At 40.3% G+C, this 21,706-nt stretch overlaps 1 protein-coding gene across 1 annotated transcript in view; it reads left to right on the forward strand.

The window, feature by feature from the left end:
* Positions 1–5,922: 5,922 nt before the first annotated feature.
* Oprm1 (opioid receptor mu 1) overlaps positions 5,923–21,706 on the forward strand; it is a 47,448-nt gene continuing 31,664 nt past the window's right edge. Inside the window, exon 1 of the mRNA XM_059272798.1 lies at positions 5,923–6,203. Within this exon, the coding sequence (XP_059128781.1) occupies positions 5,923–6,203 (281 nt within the window). The remainder of the gene's footprint in view (positions 6,204–21,706) is intronic.

Raw genomic sequence — 21,706 nt, forward strand, 5'->3', positions numbered from 1 at the left:
AAAAGAAAACAAGCCCCACCCTAGACAGATACATCTCTGCACTTTGACAAGTTGTGAGCTTCTGTATTAACCACACCCCACTGCACAGAGATGCTTCTCTGTTGAGGTCTGAACGTTATCCTGTATAGAGATTTATATTTAGAAAGCAGTTTGATACCATGTCCATTAACAAACTAACAAAAGTAGGTTTACCCATGGATTCTGTGAGGTCTGCAACCGAGTTCTTGGCCAGATTTACAAGACATGGGAAGAGTTTATTCCTGTGGATGAGGCCTTAAATCTAATCAGAAAGTGCTTTTTACCTCTATGACACTCATGCTATATATCTTGACAGGCTTGTCATTATTGTAGCTGGCAGGAGTCACAGCTGGGAAAGACTGATGACCACTCTTCTTCCCATTGCAACCTGAAGAGCATCTTCTGGTACTGGGAAAGCTGGCCAGCAGAAAGGAAGCTTCCAGAACAGTATCCACTTCACTTTTCCAAGTCCTGTGACCAAAAATGTATGATATCTTCAGCAAAGGGGGTCTTATCATCAAGTCCTGGTGGACAACCAAGAGTGATGACAATAGCTTGCACTGTTGGGGAGAATCTTATCCCTTTTGCACCAACAACTGCAAGAGAAAATGGCATCGATGCATGAATAAAAGTTAAGTTTATAAAATTTCAACCAGTGGAGGCTGAGGAGATGGCTCAGCAAGTGGAAGGACTTGTGCAAGCACGAGGACCTGAGTGCAAATCCTTAGAACTCACATAAAAATCTGGGTGTGGCTGTTGGAGTACTGTGACCCCAGCACTGTGCAGCTCAGATATAGAAGGATTGCTGGGACTCTGGCCTCCAGCATAGCTCCAGATTCAGTAAAAAGAGAGTAAGGCATCATTGAGCAATAGAAGAGGACACCCAACATCCTCCTCTGGCCTCTGCACACTCATTGCACGTACATCATGTGTGCATAGACTACACGTATATACATTACACACATATAAACACAAAGAGATCCTGACCCTTGACATGCTGTGTGAGGAAATAGGAAGTACACACAGAACACTTCGGCCACCACAAGCCACAGAGGGTTGCCACTTACAAGGAAAAGCCCTTGGGAGGTTGTAACAGCTCTAATGGGAACCATGTACTTTTTTTACCATGGGACACTACTTTTATTTGAAGAATGATTGAAAGACAGCTGTCTACATTCAGAACCATATGTTTGGCTGATATTTTATTTAAAACAAAGAAGGTGAGTCTACCACTTCTGATAGGACTGAAAGCATTAATTATCAATGAGGAAGTTCTGGCTTCCCAACAAAACTGGAAATATTAAAAAAAAAAATTTAAAAAGAGCTCAACAGCATCACAATATTGAGAATTTCTCCTACATGGTGTGGATAGCTGTTAGTAGAATGGAGTCCTTTGCCATTTGGAAAGTGATAAAATGCCATGAACTAATAGTCCCAAAAGACCTTTGGGCAATATTACAAAGTCATGATTCAGTAGATTATTCACTCAAAACAGGAGATCGGCTGAAGAATCTGCAAGTACCACAGGAGCTAAGTGTGGCTTCAATTCCCATAACCCAACTTCCCATTAAGAAATGAAGACATGGTACTAACTGAGTTTAGTACCAAAGGAAAATAGCCACAATTATTTATAAAGACTGCTAAAACTTTCTCCTCTTTCCAATCACATATCTGAGTAAATTCAAGCATTCTTGTTTTCTTTATATACTTCAATCACCCATGATGCACCTGATTGAGACAGAATCAGGTATGAGAACTTAATTACCTACTTCTAAACCATACAGTTAAAGGAATGGCCCGGGCATAGCACCATTCTTCCTACTGTTTTTTTCCTGTTCCTAGAGGAAAATTGGGGAAGATAATCCTTAAAAATAAATAAAATTACTTATTTTTCTGTGTAATGTTTGTATTGTTAATTTTACTAAATTGATAAAGAAATGTGGTTTTCTAAATTTCTCAGTTTCAACGTCTAATGTGATGAATGATGATAAACACAACCTACTGTATTAAGTACTTTTCTCACTACTGCAACCAATTACCTGGTGAGATGCAAATTTTAAAAGGAAGGGTTTATTTGGGCTTATAGTGTGAGGGGATACAGTTCTACATGACAGGGAAGGCATGGTAATTAGGAGTGAGGTAGTTGGTCAGGTTGTAACTGCAATGAAAGAGCAGTGTGTGGACAAGAAGTAGGGCTGGCCTATAAATCCAGGGACTACCCCCCCCAATGATCCATTTCCTTCAGCAAAGCTCCACCTGCTCCAGGGTCTACAACATCAGACGAAGACCAAGGGTTCTAACACATGAGACAGTTTGGTATATTTTACATTCAAGCTATAACACCTGCATAAAAAGAAGTATTTTGAGTATTCAATAGTTTTGAAGTGAGACTGATAAAGAGTAAGTACTGTTCAATAATAAAATGATAAGAGACTGTAAACCTCCATAGGCAGAAACTGAAAAATGAAACCCAAATTTTTTAAAAACTGAGCTTCTACACTTGAAGAAAGGCATGAAGTCCTATGAATTAATGACTTAAGCTAGTTATTCATAATAATTATTTGAAAGGCTGACAGTCACACTGTTATTAGAACATTCAGGCCCTTAGAAAGATAAAAACTCTTAGGGATAAGTTTGTGCCATTAAATATCCTGTAATATTTCTTGACAATGAACTTGAAGACAAAGGGCATGCTCTTTTAAATACATGTAATCTTGGAAAACTGCTCTGTAGTTGATTCTCACTCTTTTATCTTACATAAGAGGAACCAATTAACAGCAAAGAATGTAAGTCTCAAGAAAACAGACAGTAGCGTCTGGGTTTGGGGCTACTTTTAAAATTTAAGGTTCAGGGATTTTACTGGCTCTACTTCAGATATCCTCTTAGGTTTATCACATAGAAATTGGTGAAGAGTTTTTATTTTTAATTTAGCTTTTTATTTTTTAAACTCTAAACCAAGGAATCTTACTCCATTTTATTGAAGGGCCGTGCAGTATTCCAGTAGTCTAAAACAATATTGTATCAGAACTCAACTGCCTTCTTATTAGCTGTGCACATTTATTAGTAGGATAAGCTACAAAACACATATCATGTTCTCCTGATGAAGTCCTATATGGTCTTCCTTTCCTGAGCTTCTAACCACTGTAATTAGTCCATTCATGGTATTTATGACTCTGGCTCTCATTAACAGCTGTTAATCATGTGTTCCATTAACAGCCCCTCTCAAAAACAATCATGACTAAACTGCTAAAATGAGTGTGCATTGATGGCCATCATATGAATACCTAAAGCCAATAGATATGAAATCCAAGAAAGAGGAGCAACTTTTAGCTCATATCAGAATCCATCCATATGGTGACCAAATGCATTTCTTTAAAGCAAACAAATTCATGAAATGTGTTTCCTTATATGAATTTTATTATATTAAATTAAATCTAGACCAGTAGGTAATAAGTTATTCTTGATTCAAATGGAAAACCAAGGTTCAACAAGAAACATCAGTGAAAAATCAGATATTCCCACAGACAACATACTATGGCTCTAAGAAATTAAAGGTCTCATGGGTAATCCAGGCTGTATAAAATATTTAGGATTTCAGTTTGCTGTGTCATTTTTGAATAGTATGCCTCTGTTTATGGAAGATTTAAGCTTCCACAAAGACCTTTGGATCACTCTGGAAGGAAATGAGCAATTATAGAGAAAGCTAAGAAATAACAGAAGTTGAACTTGGGGTCTTTTCATAGTCTGTTGAGTGACATGAAACTATTATTTCTATATAACTTTTCAATAGACCTTTCAGGGCTAATTTAACACTTGTATTTGGCAGATAAATTTTCTTTGTCAGCATTTTCTCAAAGTATATATTAAATAAATAGGACATACAGGAAATGAATAGGAAAATAGGTGAGAAAGAAAAAGAGACAGACAGACAGACAGACAGATTGATTGATTGATTGATGAAGACATGAAATGGTGTTCAGGAAATGTTTCATTTGGAGTAATCGAAGGATGATAATTACTCTCTGTGAAGCATGAGAAACAGAAATAGAAGGGAAATATTGATCTCAAATGAGAACATATCATTGAATAAAGTTCAGGTTCTTACTCTGAAAAGGAAACTATGACTCAATAAGGTAAAGTAACCTATTCAGACTCACACTGTTTGAGATGACAGGACTATATCACAAAACAATCTGACAGCAAAGGCAGCAGGAAGCACCATGTGCTGACTTGTCTTCACATGAAGGGAGTGAGGATGGTTCTGTGCATCCTCAGAAGACCGATGAATGAGTGAGCACACAGATTTGAGCTCAATCATGTGAATTGACACATTTATTCCTAGAATAATGCATTTAAAGGTATTTTAGCAGTCACTGGGAAATCTTATCTACATTAGTGCTGAAATTACACCCTTTAATGGAAAAGGGTAAAAATAATACTGAACATTGGCCCAAAGTCTATGATTAATAGTTTAGCTGTGAGTTATCTGTTTTCAAGATGAATGTCTAAAAGTAAAATTGGAATTACGTGTTCCTTCTAAGCTTGTTTTCCACAGTCTATAAGAATACAGTTAAACTTCCCACAACCAATCAAGCCCATTTAATTTCAATGTTTATAGTTAAAAACTATGGGTATGCACAAGCATGTGCATGCACAGGGATGAAAAGAAAAAGAAAACACACTATTGTTGAATTTAAACTTGTATTCCTTCAGAAGCACTTGTGAACTTAGACATGAGATCAAATTTTTTAAACGCATCCTTGTTCTTCATGGGTCTTATCTGGGCTGTTTCACACTCAAAGGAGCCATGTGGATCTTTTTAGGAATCTCTACCATAGAAAGAGTAAAGCAGCGCAATTTCTTCTTAGTTCAGTCACCTGCTCCCCAGAAGCTTGTGACCCACCCCCCCCCGAAGGAAGGGTAAAAGCTAAAGGAGAAATCTTTCTAAGCAGGTCCATGAGAGGAGCTAGGAGAGGCAGTGTGGTCGTTAGTGGATTTTACTGGGTTTTGCCCCTCCTCCCTCATGTCTGTGCTTCCTCTTCCCTGGGACAAATTCAGATGCAAAGAGACCACCCAATCCAAGATAAATTGAGGGAATGGGGGCACAAGAAATAGGCTTCCCTCACAAAATTTTTCTTTTTCAGAGAAAGACCCTTGTTGCTTCAAAACAGATTTGTAGGGCTCAAAATTTGAGAAACTGGAGTTATATTTTCGCTTCAGACATGGGGATCTTGGGAAAGAAGAAAAATCGTGGGTCTCCAGCACCAAATCATTGCATTGGGCACTTGAGTGGGAAGAGTGTGGAGATTTAAGGGTCATTGAGAATGTAACAGATCAATGACTTCCCTGGCTGATTAGAAAAAGAAAAACAGTGCTGGAAAAAAAAATAGGCATGCGAACCCCCTACCTTATGCATCCTTGTTGCAAAGAAACTTAGCTGCCTCTCTTCCCACCCTTCTCTGCGACGTCCCTGTTTCTGCCCCCCACCTCACCCCACTTTACACTCGTTTTGCTCGGAAGTGCATGGAGAGAGGGGAGACTGACTCTCAGAGTTGCTTTGCGCAAAATCCACGCCTTCTCCTCTCTCCTCCCTCCTCTCCAGCCCCTGGATCCCTCACAGGCTCCCTCCCTTCCACCCAGTGAGCAGTGCTTTGGGATGCTAGGGATGCGGCTCCGTGTACTTCTAAGGTGGGAGGGGGCTCCAAGCAGAGGAGAATAATATCAGACGCTCAGGCGTTCCCTTCAGGCTGACGCTCTTCTCTGGTTCCGCCAGGGCTGGTCTGTGTAAGAAACGGACGGAGCTGAGGCAGCTGGGAGAGGAAGAGGCTGGGGATCCTGAAACCCAAAAAGTCTTGGTGCTCTCAGTTACTGTCCACATCGAGTCCGCGGCAGGCCTTCAGCACCATGGACAGCCGCACCGGCCCGGGGAACACCAGCGACTGTTCTGACCCCTTGGCTCCGAGTTGCTCCCCAGCACCTGCCTCCTGGCTCAACTTGTCCCATGTAGAGGGCAACCAGTCTGACCCATGCGGTCTGAACCGCACCGGGCTTGGCGGGAGCGACAGCCTGTGCCCTTCCGCCGGCAGTCCTTCCATGGTCACAGCCATAACCATCATGGCCCTCTACTCTATCGTGTGCGTAGTGGGCCTCTTCGGAAACTTCCTGGTCATGTATGTGATCGTCAGGTAAGGAATGCCCTGAGCGCCACCGAGCTCCACAGCGGGGAAGGAGACAAAGTCTGTGAGGGACAGAGGGGAAGGAAACAGGGTACAAAGCTGGGGTGACTTGGATAGAGCACTTGCTGTTTGTGTGTGAAATTTTACTTTTCTGGGTTTTCCTCCCTCCCTTGATAAATCAGTATTCAACATTTCAAAACCAAGAAGTTTCTTTGGGCAAAGATTTTAAGATATGGGCTCGGGGGGGGAGCTTCATCTTAGATCACTTTCTTATTCTAAGCTAAGCATCTCAATCATCCCTCTGCATGAGCTACAAGAACAGTGAGTTGTAAAGAGAGGTAAAAAAAAATCTAGTTAGCTTTCCCTAATTGAAGGGCAGAGGCTTCTTAGTAGGTTAAAGAGATAAACTCTGCTAACTTTCTCAGACCTGCTGGTTTAGGTTGGACCACAGCCCCACCCATTCTCCTGTGTTTGAGGAGTTTTTATCTTATTCTTCTTCCATCCTGAGGCTACCTACCCCAGGTGGAGGGAGCTTTCTTAGCATCTCTCCGGGGCAGGGTGGCTTGGATGTAGCAAGCATGCTGCTGTGATGTTTAAGCCCAGTTTGCACTTTCTTCCTGCAGATCTGCTCAGGGAATCCTGAGTGGCATCTGGAATTGCTGGGTAGCTCAGGGCATCTACAGGGCATAATAATTCTTCAGTGCTTGCAAATGTGGAAGTCAATTAGGGATGATAAAAGCAACAACATTATGTATTACGGGGAGCTGTTCAGGATGGTCTGGAGAGGAAAGTGTCTCTGTTTTACTTCCAAAGAGTTTGAGGTCTACTTCCTGTTGTTTGGGGGTGTAATAGATGAATTTGGCAAAGATTGAGCAAGGTATTGTTCAGTGTGTTGTGTTGAGTTACTGTGTTGGTATTGAGTTACATGTTCAGATTCTGCCTGTTAGTGTGGAATACTTACCTACGCACTTTTATTAAAGTAGATGGCTATCCCAGCACTTTAAAATGGCTCCTGATTTAAGTCCTTCTTCCCAGTGGGGTTATATGGCATCATGAGCTTGGCACTTTCATGTTTAGTTACAATATTTGCTTTACCTATCCAGCACACATGTCACAGGCTTCAACAGAGTGCTCAGGTCATTGAAAGATCGTTTCCCTCATTATCCCTTTGTTCCCAAGGTACTGCAAATTGCTTGTCTGATTTCTTTAATTAATGATTGTTTAAAGTAAGACTGATTCCTCTGATCTTTGGGTGAGGAATAGGTCTCTGAGAAAAGAGCACCACCTATTGAGAGGAAGGCTAACAGCAGAAGGAAAAAAACAGGAAGGAAATCAATACGAAAATGTATGCTTTCAAACACCTACTTTCTGCAATTCAGCACGGAGATTCAAATGAGAGATTAAAAACCAGTCTCATCCCACAGTTAAGGCAGTAATTTAAAGATGACTTTCAGTAAGGAAAATATGTTGTTCATTGTTCCTGGAGGAAAAAAAGAATCACAGAATCATAAAATGAAAGAACTAGAATGGACTAGGGGTTATCTATGCGAGACGAGTGAACCAATACAAAGAAAATCAATTGTTTACCCAAGAAAAGATATTCATTAGTGCAACAACCCAGATGTCACTTAGCTCACATAATTTTCTGTTAATTAGGATAGAAATTGATTATTTGAGTTAATTCTGTTGCTAGATCAACAGAGAAATCTTGGTTTACAATAATAATACTAAAATAACAAAATACCCCAAATTTATGGGTGGGTTCTTGGGCTTAAAAGGCATGAAACAATTGCCAAAGCATCCAAGAGTCTTTTCTCCTTATTAGCCTGCAGCATCCTCCTTCCTCGTTTTTTATCTCCTCTGGCTTCTATTTTCTATAAAGAGTAGCTCAGGAACCAGCTGAGGCAGACAGTTTGCTCTTTTCCCAGTGCTGAGGAGGTTTCTCGCTGGGTGGATTCATTTTAAAGGTATTGCCTCTCACTTGTTCACTTGGAAGTCACATGGTGACACTGTGTCACACTGGGAACATGGCATTGTGCTTTATTCTCTGTACTGAAAGTTCTGACAGAAGCAGTTCTATTTGAAAGGTCAATCCAAACACCCACCTGTGGCAGAGCAGGTGCTCAATTCCACGGGCAGATAACCTTCTGGGAATAAGAATGTGCAACAGAAAAATTGGTAGTTCAGTGACAGATAAAGTGCTGGTGAAGCATCTGTGGGTTGAAGAAACTGTGCCTAGGTAGCTGAGCATACTTAACTGAATGTCTGGAGGTTGTATGTCCCAGATAATCTCAGAGACTTCATCACTCTGTTACAAATGGAAAGTACAATAACGAGTCCATGCAGTTATGAGAAGAGCTCACTAACGTCTACCTGCTTGAAATAACAAATACGATTAAGTAGTCTAATAGTTACAGCTCCTAGAGAGATGGAGGTAGTATCCTCAAGAATAGCTTAGCATATTGAGTGAATCATAGATGACTACAACAAAAACAGCAACAAAAATAACTGAGATCCTGATGATATGATTAATGTCTTTTTTCTCAGGACCATCCTCATGATCCCTTCCACAACACCAGAAATGAGCAAACCTTATGTAGGTTTTCTTGTAAAGTTCTGTTCTAAGGAGTGTAAAAGATAAAATAGGATTCTGTCCTAGATCAAAGATATGAAATACAAAAATGACTCCATAGAAATGTCATAGGTAGCCATCACCTAAGAAGACTTTTGGTTTTAAAATGAGGAAAACAGCTTTGTAGCTTTGTGGAGAGAGAGAGAGAGAGAGAGAGAGAGAGAGAGAGAGAGAGAGAGAGAGAGAGAGAGAGAGAGAGAGAGATTTTCTCCAACAGAGACATGCATATATGTGCATAAATACACATACAGCTCCATCAGCTTTGAATTGATACCAGATTGCTACTGTCACCATGGGAATAAGAAAGTAAAAAGAAATGAGTTCAGTGGTTTTCATCATTCATCATGGTACACTCTCTGAAAAGTCTCCATGACTACCATAGCATTGTTGTAAGCCTCTGGTTGAAAAACGTTCATCGACTAATCAATACATAAACCTGTTCCATGTGTGTTTCTATTTAAGGATGTCCTGTTTAATACACATTACAGATCAATTTCCACTGAACTCACAGCCGGCCGTGCATGTCTGAAGTCACATGCACACAAAGTCGAACGTGCATACTTCCTCTATAAGGCACTTAACAATTTCCCTGTGTTTGGGATTCTAGACAGCATTTTATCACTATACACGTGGGCATTTCCAACAGCAAAGTTGCTGTGGTTGATGAAGACTAGGAAGGTCTCCGACACCACCAAACTGTCACTTCTATCTAGTGTTTCCTACTTCCTGACATGATCAGAGAAATAATTAGTGGGGGGGGGAGAATTAGAATTAGGAAGAAGTTCCCTTACAGAGCAAATGTTAGCCCCCAAGAGGAAGTGAGGGCTTCTCAGAAGAATGTAACAACACCAAGTATTTTGGACCACTCAGTTTTACAGAAAAACATTTATAGAGGGGAGGATCATTCATGAAATAAGGTGAGGGATTCCAGGAAAGGGGTGGGGTTTTCCTGGAATAGGGTTTGCTACACTTTTCTATCCTTATATGGAGTTGAGGGGATGTCATAGAATGAGATGCACGATGGGAACATCCAGTTCTGGAAGGCTAACAGTAAGGTACCATACTGAAGCATAGCACAGTTAATTGGGGACTTGGCCAGTTGCACTAGTCACAGGCAGTTTGGGTACCCTTGGTTTTTACTGTTTGAGCAATCCCATCACACTCAGCTGTCTCACACAGCTCTGTGGCTGCACTGCCTCCAGCCACCATGTAAGGTGCCTCTCTTTTCCCTATCCCTAGCTGGCCTACCTCAGACTCAGAGACAAAAAACCTACAAAGAAGCAAACGGGGCAAAGCCTAGCCTTCAGAAGGGACACCAGCACACAGCAGCAGAGTCCAGAGGCAGAGCGTCCCCTTCGGAGTCACCTGGGAACTTACACACAGGGCTCTTCAAGTAATGCAGGGTTCTCTACCAACCCACACAAGCTCTAGGGTGAATGCAAAAGCCCGTAAGCACCTTTTTTTTAAGGCTAAATAATTTCAATCATGTCTCCTCTACAGTTTCCTCCTGGAGTAAGGATTGGCAGCAGACATAACAATCTTCAAGGACATAGTGTGAACTCTTGGTACCCAAAGGGGATTTGGCCCTAGGACTCCCGTAAATACCAAGTCCAGAAGCTCCAAGCCTTTGTATTAAATGGTCCATTATTTGCCTTCAACTTTGATTCTTAAATTACATCTTGCGTATAATTTTAATATAATGGAAATGCTGTACAAATTGATGGCATGCTGCACTTTTTAGGGCATAACAACAAGACAAGAAGTCTGTACACGTTGAGTACAGTGCAAAATCTCCCAAATACTTTTGAACTGCAGTTGCTTAAGTCTACAGATGCAGGGTTTTCTGATACTCAGAACTGACTCAAATAAGACAACCAAGAAGTTCAGCTATACATGATTACATACAGCAGTGAGCTCACCACGCAAAGATGATTTCCATGCTTTGAGCATACACTACCATCAAACAGAATAGAAAGAAAGCAAGGTGAATACCCATAATTTCCTCATCACTTCAGCACTAGATACCTAGGTGTATCACACACACTCAAAATCAGACATGGCATATTTTATTTTGTGTATTAGAGTAAGACTGTCAAAATTAAATTGTTTTCCATGTATTCCTAAAGACAGTGGGTTAAGCAAAATTGAAATTGTGTAGTGGAAACATAGAATGTCTGGAGAGCATAATTTGGGATTCAGTTCCATTGTCTGAATTCTTACCCTTCATTTCCAAAGCAGTTCTAAAATAAAGGGGGCAATTACCTAATAGGTAGTAACTGGTCTGTAGCTATAGCATCACAATGATTTGATACCTACATTTAGCAAATTTTAGAAGCCATTTGAAGCAACAAAATCTTTATTCTAGTTTTTAATGGTTCATTTAATCAGGGCTCTGCCTACAACTTGATGACTCTAGGTCTGTAAATCTGTCTGCTTTCTCCAACACTGAAGATGGTAGAAATATACAATCAGCTGCAGATTCAATCTGTAAAATTAAAATCTGCTTTATTACCCTAAATTGTTTCATTAGATAAAGTAAAATTTGAGCTTAAATTACTCCAAGCACGGTTCACCTCACTTTGGAGCACTCAGATGCACACATGACTGCTGTCCACGGGATGATGAATAGATAGCCACCTTGTCCAGCATTTCTTATAAAAGGCTAGAAAGTAAACGCTTTGTTTCTACAACCAAATGATCCCTGTTCTAATGGCTGAGCTCTGTGATCATAGCTTAGAAGAAGCCACAGACATCATGTAAACAAAGAGAAACAATTATGTCTCAATAAAACTTTATATGGACACTGAAGTTTGAACTGCCATATTAGACTCATCTGCCTAAAAATATTTTTCTTTTGATTTTTTTCAACCATGTAAAAATCACAAAATCATTCTTTGCTGACAAATCATAGAAAGAAGTGGTTGGCTAGATTTGGTCCACAAGATCTCGTTAGTCAAAGTCTATTAAAGAGGTATAAAATTTTATATTCATGCAGTGGCCATATTCATAACAGATACAAAGAATTTTGTTGAAATAACGTATTTTTCAAGCTCCAAAAACAGCAATAGAAATAGGAAGCCAATACACACAGCACAGTAGCCGCAGATGGTTGTGGCAGCAGCATTGGTTTTCCCAAATTGGTGCTACGTTGGGTTTTAGTAGTAGACACACGGGATTGCCTCTAAATCTTCCCAGACTTCCATCTCTTCTCCATTGGTCCAAATGATTGCCAACATTCCTGACCACCCTTAGCCAGTGATTAAGGGTGAGTGCTAAGAGAAGAGGATTTCCAAAGGTTTCCCTCTCTTAAATATTCTTTGTGCTCGTCTTGATTCCAGGCAACTTTGCAGACTTTTGCTCAGCATTTTCACTTTTAATCACTTGAAGGCTTTTGAGAAAAACTGAAATTGTCGTATGTGAATTCTTATTAACTTCTTGGGACATATTAAATCTACCCTCAAAGCCATATATGCCTGCATGCCAGACATGCTGAGCCTACCATGCACAGCCAGATGGTGACTGCAGCTTCTAGGTGTCACTCAGGTGTTTTTAAATTGATTTATTTCATTACTGATGAATATTTAAGCCCTTCTCCTCCAAGATTTTACATATATTGTTCATACATAAGATGGGTTTCATTATGGCATTTTTATAATGCATGTCAGTCATCTGCCCCTTACCCTCTTCTGTTCCTTTCTCCCACCCACTAGTCACCTTCTTCCTACCTAGTACCACTCTCATGATTTTTTTGTAATGGCTCATTTGATTTCATTTGTGTTGTTTACACGAGCGTTGGCAATATTTAAGTGGCCACCCCACTGAAGAAAATGTCTCCCCTTCCCTCATCAACCAATAACTACTTTTAAATTCTCAGGAAAGGACAGGGCCCTATGAGCCTATCAATATCTTTATGGAATTTGAAACACAAACCTGATCGGTTTTTTTTTTTCTTTATTTTTTCTTTCTGACTTATGTAACACAATTGTGTTTTAAACATTTGATAACTATAGTTCCCAAAAGTTGTTTTGAACACTGTCACTCCCTTATTTCAGTCTGTTCAGCTGGTAAGAGGGACCATTAAAGGTCAAGATGTTCTGAGGCTGTGGGTGATTCCTGACTTCTGTCCATGGGTTTTTCAATGACTTTGTGTACATTGTTTGAAATCCTCTTCATACCTGATTCCATGCCTTGATGCAGTTTCCTCCATCCACATTTAAATGATCGATCTTTTCATAAGTTGTGCCCAGCGGATACCTCTTTGTGGGTACCACAGTTCTTTAGCTTAGACAGATGACTACCAGGCTAAAATCTGCACAAAGAGTTGTTTATGTAGGGTGATGTAGAGTCCATTAAAAATCAAATTCTTTCTTAAATTTTCTTAAGTGAGAACTGGATCTAAGTTCTAGCCAGGAACCCAGTCTACATAAAAAGAATAATAAAATGTGATTTGCCTTTTAACTAACCATGGAACATCAAACCCATTGCACAAAGCCTTACAACACCCTTAAGCACATGGGAGCAGCTTTTCAGAACAATGGTTCTCTCCTAGTTACAAATTAACATTACCTAAGAAGTTCTTTTTAAAAAGAAGTTGTAAGAGGAGGAAAAGGAGAAGGAGGAAAAAGGGGAGGAGGAAGAAGAGGAAGAGGAAGATGAGGAGGAGGAGGAAGAGGGGGAGAACGAGGAGGAGGAAGAGAAGAGGGACAAGGAGAAGGAGGATGAGGAGAGGCCACTGCCCATAGAGAGCTAATTAGTTTACAGTCTCTAAGAACTGGTCTGGGAATTGGCATGTAGAAAGCTCTTCCCCACGCTTAATGTGCATCTGAGTTCCTACTGCTCCAGTCTGGTCCACCTTGCTGGTCTAGTGAATAAGAAACTGAGTCCTGTTCTAAGGAGGTATAAAAGATCTGAACTCTAGGAGATTGTGTATAGTGTAACTAGTAAATTAACTTCCAGGAAAGTTCAAGCCCAAGAGCTTTTAAATTTTTCCTTAAATGTGGTCTGGCAGTTCTCTTCAGAATAGACATAGTAGATGGAGTGCTAAACCTGCAGCAAAAAGACATGTTTGAATCTCTGCCTATTATTAAATGTTTATGCCAGCTACCCAAGCAACTTGAATCTTATTAGTGAGTGTTTTGTGAAGAATACTAACCATGTTCAATCTCAGATGGATTTCAGATCTAAGTTTATATACTATACTAAAAATCTTTGCTTACTCTGAAGTGCTCTCTCTGCAAGAGAGAAAAGATTTGTTGATTGCTTCCAAACTTCTTCACACTCTAACCCCACAGGACACAGGCCATCATTATCAGCACAGTGGCATGCATCCAGAGCCTGTACTTATGCTAGATCACAATTTTTGTCCATTAAAATGTATTTAGCTGTAGATTACATTTTTAGCTTATAGAAACAAAGCAAAGCACCACATGGGTATCACTGCGGTCAATCTTCTTGTCCTTCCTGTTAACTCTTTCTCAAGGCATTGGGTCACTCCAAACCCATCTTGCTGGAGAGAAGAAATTCTGCAGACAGATTGTGCATTTTGTTCCCTGTTGATGAATCTTTTTATATTGCCTAATAAATTCAGAAGGGGGGAATACAAACAAAATTTTGAACAAAATATGTCATGAATTCAAACCCATCTTGGGCTGCAGGATGAATTCTAGGCCAGATTGAGAAACTTGTCTCCAAAAATATCAAACTGAGACTAGATAATTTGATATTTAAATATTTCACTTTTAGATTTGTATGGTAATGGAAGATGAGTCCTGACAACATAGGATAAAACTCTTATTTACTCAAGACTTGTTCATATGAGTCAGAATAAATTACTTAAACCCACAGCTCTGTCTGCACATGAGCTGTGGAAATTTAGGTACTTAAAAACTTCATCCCAATGAAGAGTCACTCTGACTTTTGTTAGTTTGATTCTCTAATCAAAGTGAAATAGGTCAAAAGATGAAGTGCTTCTAGGAGGTAGTGGAGATTTCGAGACTCTACTTGTCCCATTTATTCCAAATGCCTGAATAATGGATTTTTCCAAGACTTGAAAACAATGCCTATCAACTGCCAAAGTCAAGGCAGCAATCTGTAAAATAAAGCAAGCATTGAACGTGGTGGGGGATTAACACCTTTGAGGCACACTGGGCCCTCTCAGAACGAAGACTACAAGGAACAGCAGAACAATAGAAGTGGGGGCTTTCTTTGTTTCTCAACATTCTTCCATTGAAATGCTGGGTTCCATGCCAGGGTGAGGTTGAACTTTCTGTGGGGGAAGATTAAATGTTAATTGAAAAATGTTGCCAGCAGTACAACCTGAACATCCGCACCTGGTTGTGCTTGCCAAGAAGAATAAAGGAAATTATTACTGACATTATTTCATTCTTACTCATGCCCCATCAGCTCTGGAAAGAAAAGCACATGGATTGAGTGAAATTAAATGGGAGTTTGCTTCCTATGACGGGCTAAGGTTGCTAAAATACGTGACTGTATTAAAAGCAGACAGCACTAATAAAGAACCTTCTAAGATTTTTTTCCTTCTGATGAAAAAAGGAAGTTAAAATTACTCCTTTGTAAAAATAAAACATGTACCTAAGGACTAAAATTGGTGCCTTAAAATTGTGTGGATTTTAAAGTCTTTGTTATGTTGAATAATGGAGTTCTCGTACATTGTAACTATAATCAGGGAAGAAAATGGCATTGAGTTTGGGGGGTTGTTGCCTGAGACAGGCTCTCATGTAGCCCAGGCTGGCCTCAAATTCTCCTTGTAATTCAAAGATGACCTTGAACTCCTGATCCTCCTGTTGCCCTTTCCCACATACTGGTATTGTCTGGTAGTGTGTGTGTGTGTGTGTGTGTGTGTGTGTGTGTGTGTGTGTGTGTCCACACCAGGTTGAAATTGTTTAACAGACCATGGATGCTTTAAATAAGACCATCCTTCACAGGCTCAGATGTTGGAATACTTTGTCTGTAGTTGATGGCACTCTTTAGGTAAATTTAGAAGGTTTGGTCCTGCTGAAGGAAGCATGTCACTGAGGGTTGTCTTAAACCATCCCATTCTCTGTGTGTGTGTCTCTCTTTGTCTGTCTCTGTCTGTCTCTCTCTCTCTGTGTCAGTCTCTCTCTGTCTCAGTCTGTCTGTCTCTCTGTCTATCTCTGTCTCTCTGTCTCTATCTCTCTCTCTATCTGTGTCAGTCTCTGTCTCTCTTTCTTTCTGTGTCTCTCCATGCTACATGCTTGTGGTTAGAGATGTGAGCTCTCAGCATCCTGCTCCAACTTCTCTGCCTGCTGCTTCCCCACAATGATCCCTCTGGAACCGTAAGCCCAGTAGATTCTTCCTTCTATAAGCTGCCTTGGCTGTGGTGTTTCATGACAGCCACAGAAAAGCAACTAATACACAGAGTGATGTTAAAGAAGATTAAACATAGTTTTTATGTTTGTTGACCACTAACTATGAACAAAGCACTCTCTTTGATGTACCAGATTTAGCTCAGAGTGGCCAAACTTGTTGGCATCCTCCTTCTCCTCCAAAGTGCAGTCTAAGGAAGGAGATTTCACCATCACTGTTCTCCCAGCAATTTAGAAGTTCCAAATAATAACAAGTGAAACAAAGAATGAACATGAACGTACCCTCTACGTGCCTTTGCTTTCAAGCACCTTCAAAATGTATTTGACATAAGGACATGTCTTCTAAGGTATTAAAATCACTCTGACTCTGATACAATGACAAGACAAATATGCTCCAGTACATCTGTTACATTTCCCCTCACACAGTTTTTTGATGCTAAGTTGATATACACAATACAATGTATTGATTAGCATTCTAGTTGGAACAGACAAAGTCATAGAATGGAAACCCTGAAACGTTTTGGAATGGTAGTTCCTCTAAGAAACGGTTCAGAAACAGTTGTGTTTTTAGAACAATGATGGGTCAGGATGTTACCTTTAGTGCACATGTGCAACATCTAGAACCCATGTTAGGACAAGGAAAAGTAATCATAAATACAAACCCAGAAAAATAAACAGGAACAAAACAGAAGATGTGGTCCCTAGAAATCTGTCCATGGGTACCATCATGGTCATTATTGTCTCCATTATTGGCTTTTTCTGGATGTTACAATGGCGTTACAACGTCCTAGATTCCTCTACTAGCCATCCTAAATTACACTACTGTTTTAAACATTCTCAGGCTTATCTCAACAGATTAAGAAAAGTAGTAACATTTTCCAACCTTCTTCGGTGACAAACTTATTAAGTCCAAATCCATCTAACTAAAAAATTGACAGAACTAATATTTGAGCAAAATTCTAGATGACACTTAACTTTTCAGTCTTTAAAACCGCTACATCCGACTGTGTTGAGGACGGATGTGTGAGCTAGCTGTTGAGGGCCCATTTGGATGTCTGCCTGGTATATTCTCTCCATTTCTGTCTTCCCAGAATAGTCCCTAAGTAACAACCTATTGGTGACTATTCTATCACTGACAGATCGTGCTTCACAGAAGTAAGAAACGGAGGAAGTAGGCGACTCACCCCTTACAAGCAGGGTATTCTTTCTATCACCCTGTGACATTTTCACATAACCTTTCTTCTCAGGCCAACTGGGTCTAGTCTAATTTTCTGAGTCCGAATTTCCTTTCAGCTTGGGAAAATAGAATCCATTAATTATTTGTGGGCTTTTACTTGTGAAAGCTCAGTTACGATCTGAAGATACTGCCATATACTATCACTGCCAGCATTTCACATCTGTGACCAGCAAAGCTGATACTCATGTCAGTAAATGATCAGGAGACAGTCACTGTGCCAGGCTTAGCTTTGTAGATCTATCATTCATCCAAGAACCACGGCGTTTTCCATAATTCCACTACACACACACACACACACACACACACCAGAAATTTCCTACTTGGTGAAAACAAGTTTCTGAAGGATAGATATGCCTTTCTTCATCTTTCCAGTCTTATATTTTAAAGCTCAGCAGGCTATGGGATGTAAGACAGCTGAACTGTTTCAGTACACTAATTTATTATAATATTTTAGTTAATTTTATAAAGTTTATTATTTTAAAATAAAAACTTGTAAACAAATAAAAACACCACATACCAATACCAGCCAGACCTAAAGTCTATATAATTAAATAACTTCTATACAGTTAGAATTGGCATTTACAATGGAAGCTGTATAGCTTCATGCTAAATTTTACGTTTCATTATCAAATGTATTTTATGCATTTATCCATCACCTCCCCTCCCCCCAAAAGAACCAGAATTAGAGTACCAATTAGCTTAATCTCCACTTTCATAACTCAGGTCCATTACCTGCATTCAGTTCTTCCTCATCCCCTTATATTTAGTATTTAGCCTTTCTTCTTTTTATTCATGTTATAATGTACCCACATGTATATTCATTTACATACATATTACATACATTATTGGCCAGATTATATTATGCTAATGCTGCAATAATTTTTAACCCTTTGCTTTTCAATGTCCTGTTTCTGGTGAAAATAACAGTGCTGGGCTGAGGATACAGTTCAGTGGTAGGAAGCTTGGCAGACAACTGTGAGGCCCTGGGTTCAATTCCCAGCACTATCAAGAAAAAAAGGAGGAAATGAATAAACAGAAAAATGTTTAGAGGGATGCTCCTAAGCAGCTAACAACTAAAAGAAACTTGGAATTCTCAAAAGGAAAATGCTTGGGATTGGAGAGAGGGCTCAGTGGTTAAGAGCACCTGCATCGCACAGGAGTTTCTGGGAGGTGATGTCAGATGTCCCGACTTCTACTGTACACCCAGCACTTCACAAATACCTGACATAAGACACTCAGGGCAGTAAAGAAAGTGTTACTTCACAGAGCAGAAAATGCAATGGCCACAAAATTACTAAAAATCTCCCTAGTTGTAAAATTGAGTAATAAAGTTTGTGAATTCCAATGCACTTAACAGATGTTTATATTTGATTTCAGAAAACTCAATAGCAGTCTGCTGCAGAAATTAGACTAACATTTGTTTTTGAAAAACAGCAATAACTAGTTCAATTTAGGACTAATCCTAAACTAGCAGTTTCCCGTCACTATCAGAGACAAAACACTTGGCAAGTTAAGGCCAAGAAGATAACCCCAGATACATACCTGTCATTTTCTTGGGTGTTCTCAACTAATCAAACACGTTTTTAATAACTGCCGTATCCTAGCCACTTAAATACTAAACCATTATCTTCTCAACATTGGCTCAGCTCACACACACACACACACACACACACACACACACACTTTGCCATCGCATCTACCCTTCCACTTTAAAACAACTTGGTTCTTGAAGGTTCCTCCAAGGTAGGTCAAGAAGGTTCCGCCAAGGTAGGTCAGATGTGTCTCTCAGTGGGAGTCCACATTTACTGAAAAGAAATGTGAGAACGTGTCATGTGATTGCATGCTGCAGTGTCAATCACTAAGGAGATATTTGATGAGGGAACAAAGTAATCATGGAAATGTGTATTTTACGAAAATTTAAAATACTGATTTGGGTGCCAAGATGCTATAAAGCATGAAGTCCCATAAATTTGTACATAAAGTCTAATAATATTTTTATTTTTAGCTAGAAGAAGCTGTGAAGTGTATCATTTTGATCACAAAGTAAAGATATTAAATACATCAAACTGCTCTCCAAGTTACCTGTATACATTGATAGTGATTTGTATTGTAGCACATATTTATACATATACATACATACATATTTCTAAACTCCTCACATTGTTTAAATAAACCCTATGGTAGAGACAGAAACAATTACTAATACAAAACTAAAAGAAGTTTCAAAAATAGTAGATGATCCCCAGAAGCAATATAATACCACATAGAGAGCTTTCACAGGAAAATATAAATCATCTTTGTGCTTAGTGTTAGTTTTTTTAGCTGCGTTGTGTTCTTACCCAGCAAGGAAATGCCACGAAACACGACAGAATCCGCTAACAAAGAGTTTTATTAAAGGTAAAGGGACAGAGAGTGAACAGGCCTGCGGGAAACACGTGTGTGGAGAGAGGGGAGCCAGGAGCATGGCGCCTGATTTTAAATGCTGGGCGTGGACAGATCAGCGTCACTACTACACGCAAGCGCGTAGGTCACATGGCCACGTTGCGCGCTTACGTGGCCAGTGAAACGTCACGCATCTCAGTCGCGCGAGATGCCCTGACCCGGAAATGGCTATCCTGACCTGGGCCTGGCTAGACGGAAGTGTCCGCCAGGCATATGCGAACACGCCTGACCGTGGGGGCGTGTTGTAAATCTTTCATTCCTGACTCTTTGTTTTTAAAAAAGAAAAAAATTGTGGTTGACTGGGTATGGGGGCGACGTTTCTCTCAAAGACTGCTTCCAGCTGAATAGTGGGCGTTGGTTGGCTCTTGGGGGCAGGGGGATGAGAGAGTATCTTGTGAAGTCCTGGAATGATGGTGGGCAGGTCCTGGAATGAAGTTCTGCCGTCCCCTCGTTCTGCAGCTGTCCATCCGTGCTGTGGCTGAGAACCTTCCGTGCTGTGGCTAGGAACCTTCTGTTTGACAAGATACTGTTGACATAGAAAAGACTTAGAGAGAAAGAATCATTATTATTTTATTTTGGAGTTTGTATTTGTCTGAGGTAGATCTGGCTTGTCCAGATAGAGACATGTGATATTTACCTGAGGTAGATCTGGCCTTAGAACTCTGCTTAATTTTTATCTGAGACAAGCCTTATTAGAGGTAGTTTATTTAAGGCACCTGTTTCCCTTATTAGGTTAGCACTTAGGAAACGCAGGTGATCAGTTGCTGAGTATTGAAGAATGATAGATTATTGTATTACATTATTCCTTACCGCCTGGATATTGATGGTCCTTTTTGCCTCCGGCTCTGTGTGGCCCTGGTTGGGAAATGAAGGGGTGATACCTTATTCCTCTGGAATTGGTGACAAGGCAGTGGATCCTGGTGTCCTCTGGAGCTTGAGAGTGAGAGGCCCTGTTTGTTTCACTGTATATGAAGAGAGATTTTTCTGGGGTGGAGGTGAGATAAAAGGTTTTAGATGAGACAGGTGGACCCAGTGAGGAAAGCCCTCGAGTTTAGCAGCTGTAGGAGTCACAAGAATTACCTTGAAGGGTCCCTGCCACTTAGGGGAAAGGGGTGAAGGGCGCTGGCCTGGAGGAAAGAGAAGAACCTGATCCCCAATATGTATTGGAGGTGGACAATTATTGTCACACGGCTGAGGTAATGAACAGTCTGCATAGCTCCATAGAATAGACCTTAGGTGACATAAAAGAGGAGTTAACAGGCTATCTGGAATAGTTGGAGGTTTGGATAAAAGACCTGGTGTTAGAACTGGCCTTCCATACATTAGTTCAAACGGAGAGATTGAAAGAGGCTTTTTAGGAAGAGCCCTGAGCCTGAGGAGAGCTAGAGGCAATAATCTTACCCAGTCGAGATGAAGTTCCTGTGACATCTTAGTAAGAATAGTTTTTAAAGACCGGTTGGTACGCTCCACCTTTCCTGAGGATTGAGGACGGTATGGGATATGAAAATTCCAGGGAATATTTAACGCCTTAGCTAGTGTCTGAGAGACCTGAGAAGTGAATTCTGGGCCATTGTCAGACTGGAGAGAAGCAGGGACTCCGAACCGAGGAATAATTTCTCGGAGAAGGAGGTCTGCAACTGTCTGAGCCCGCTTATTAGAAACCGGATATGCCTCCACCCAATTTGAAAATGAGTCCACCATCACAAGGAGATACTTAACTTTCCTGACGGTGGGCATATGAGTAAAATCGAGCTGCCAGTCAGTCCCTGGAAGGGAACCTCTAGCCTGGTGGGTGGGAAAAGGCTGACTCCTGTACTTGGTATTGGGATCTGTTTTTTGGCAGATCTCACAAGAG

Source organism: Peromyscus eremicus, chromosome 8b (genome assembly GCF_949786415.1).
Source record: "Peromyscus eremicus chromosome 8b, PerEre_H2_v1, whole genome shotgun sequence".
Lineage (NCBI taxonomy): Eukaryota > Metazoa > Chordata > Mammalia > Rodentia > Cricetidae > Peromyscus > Peromyscus eremicus.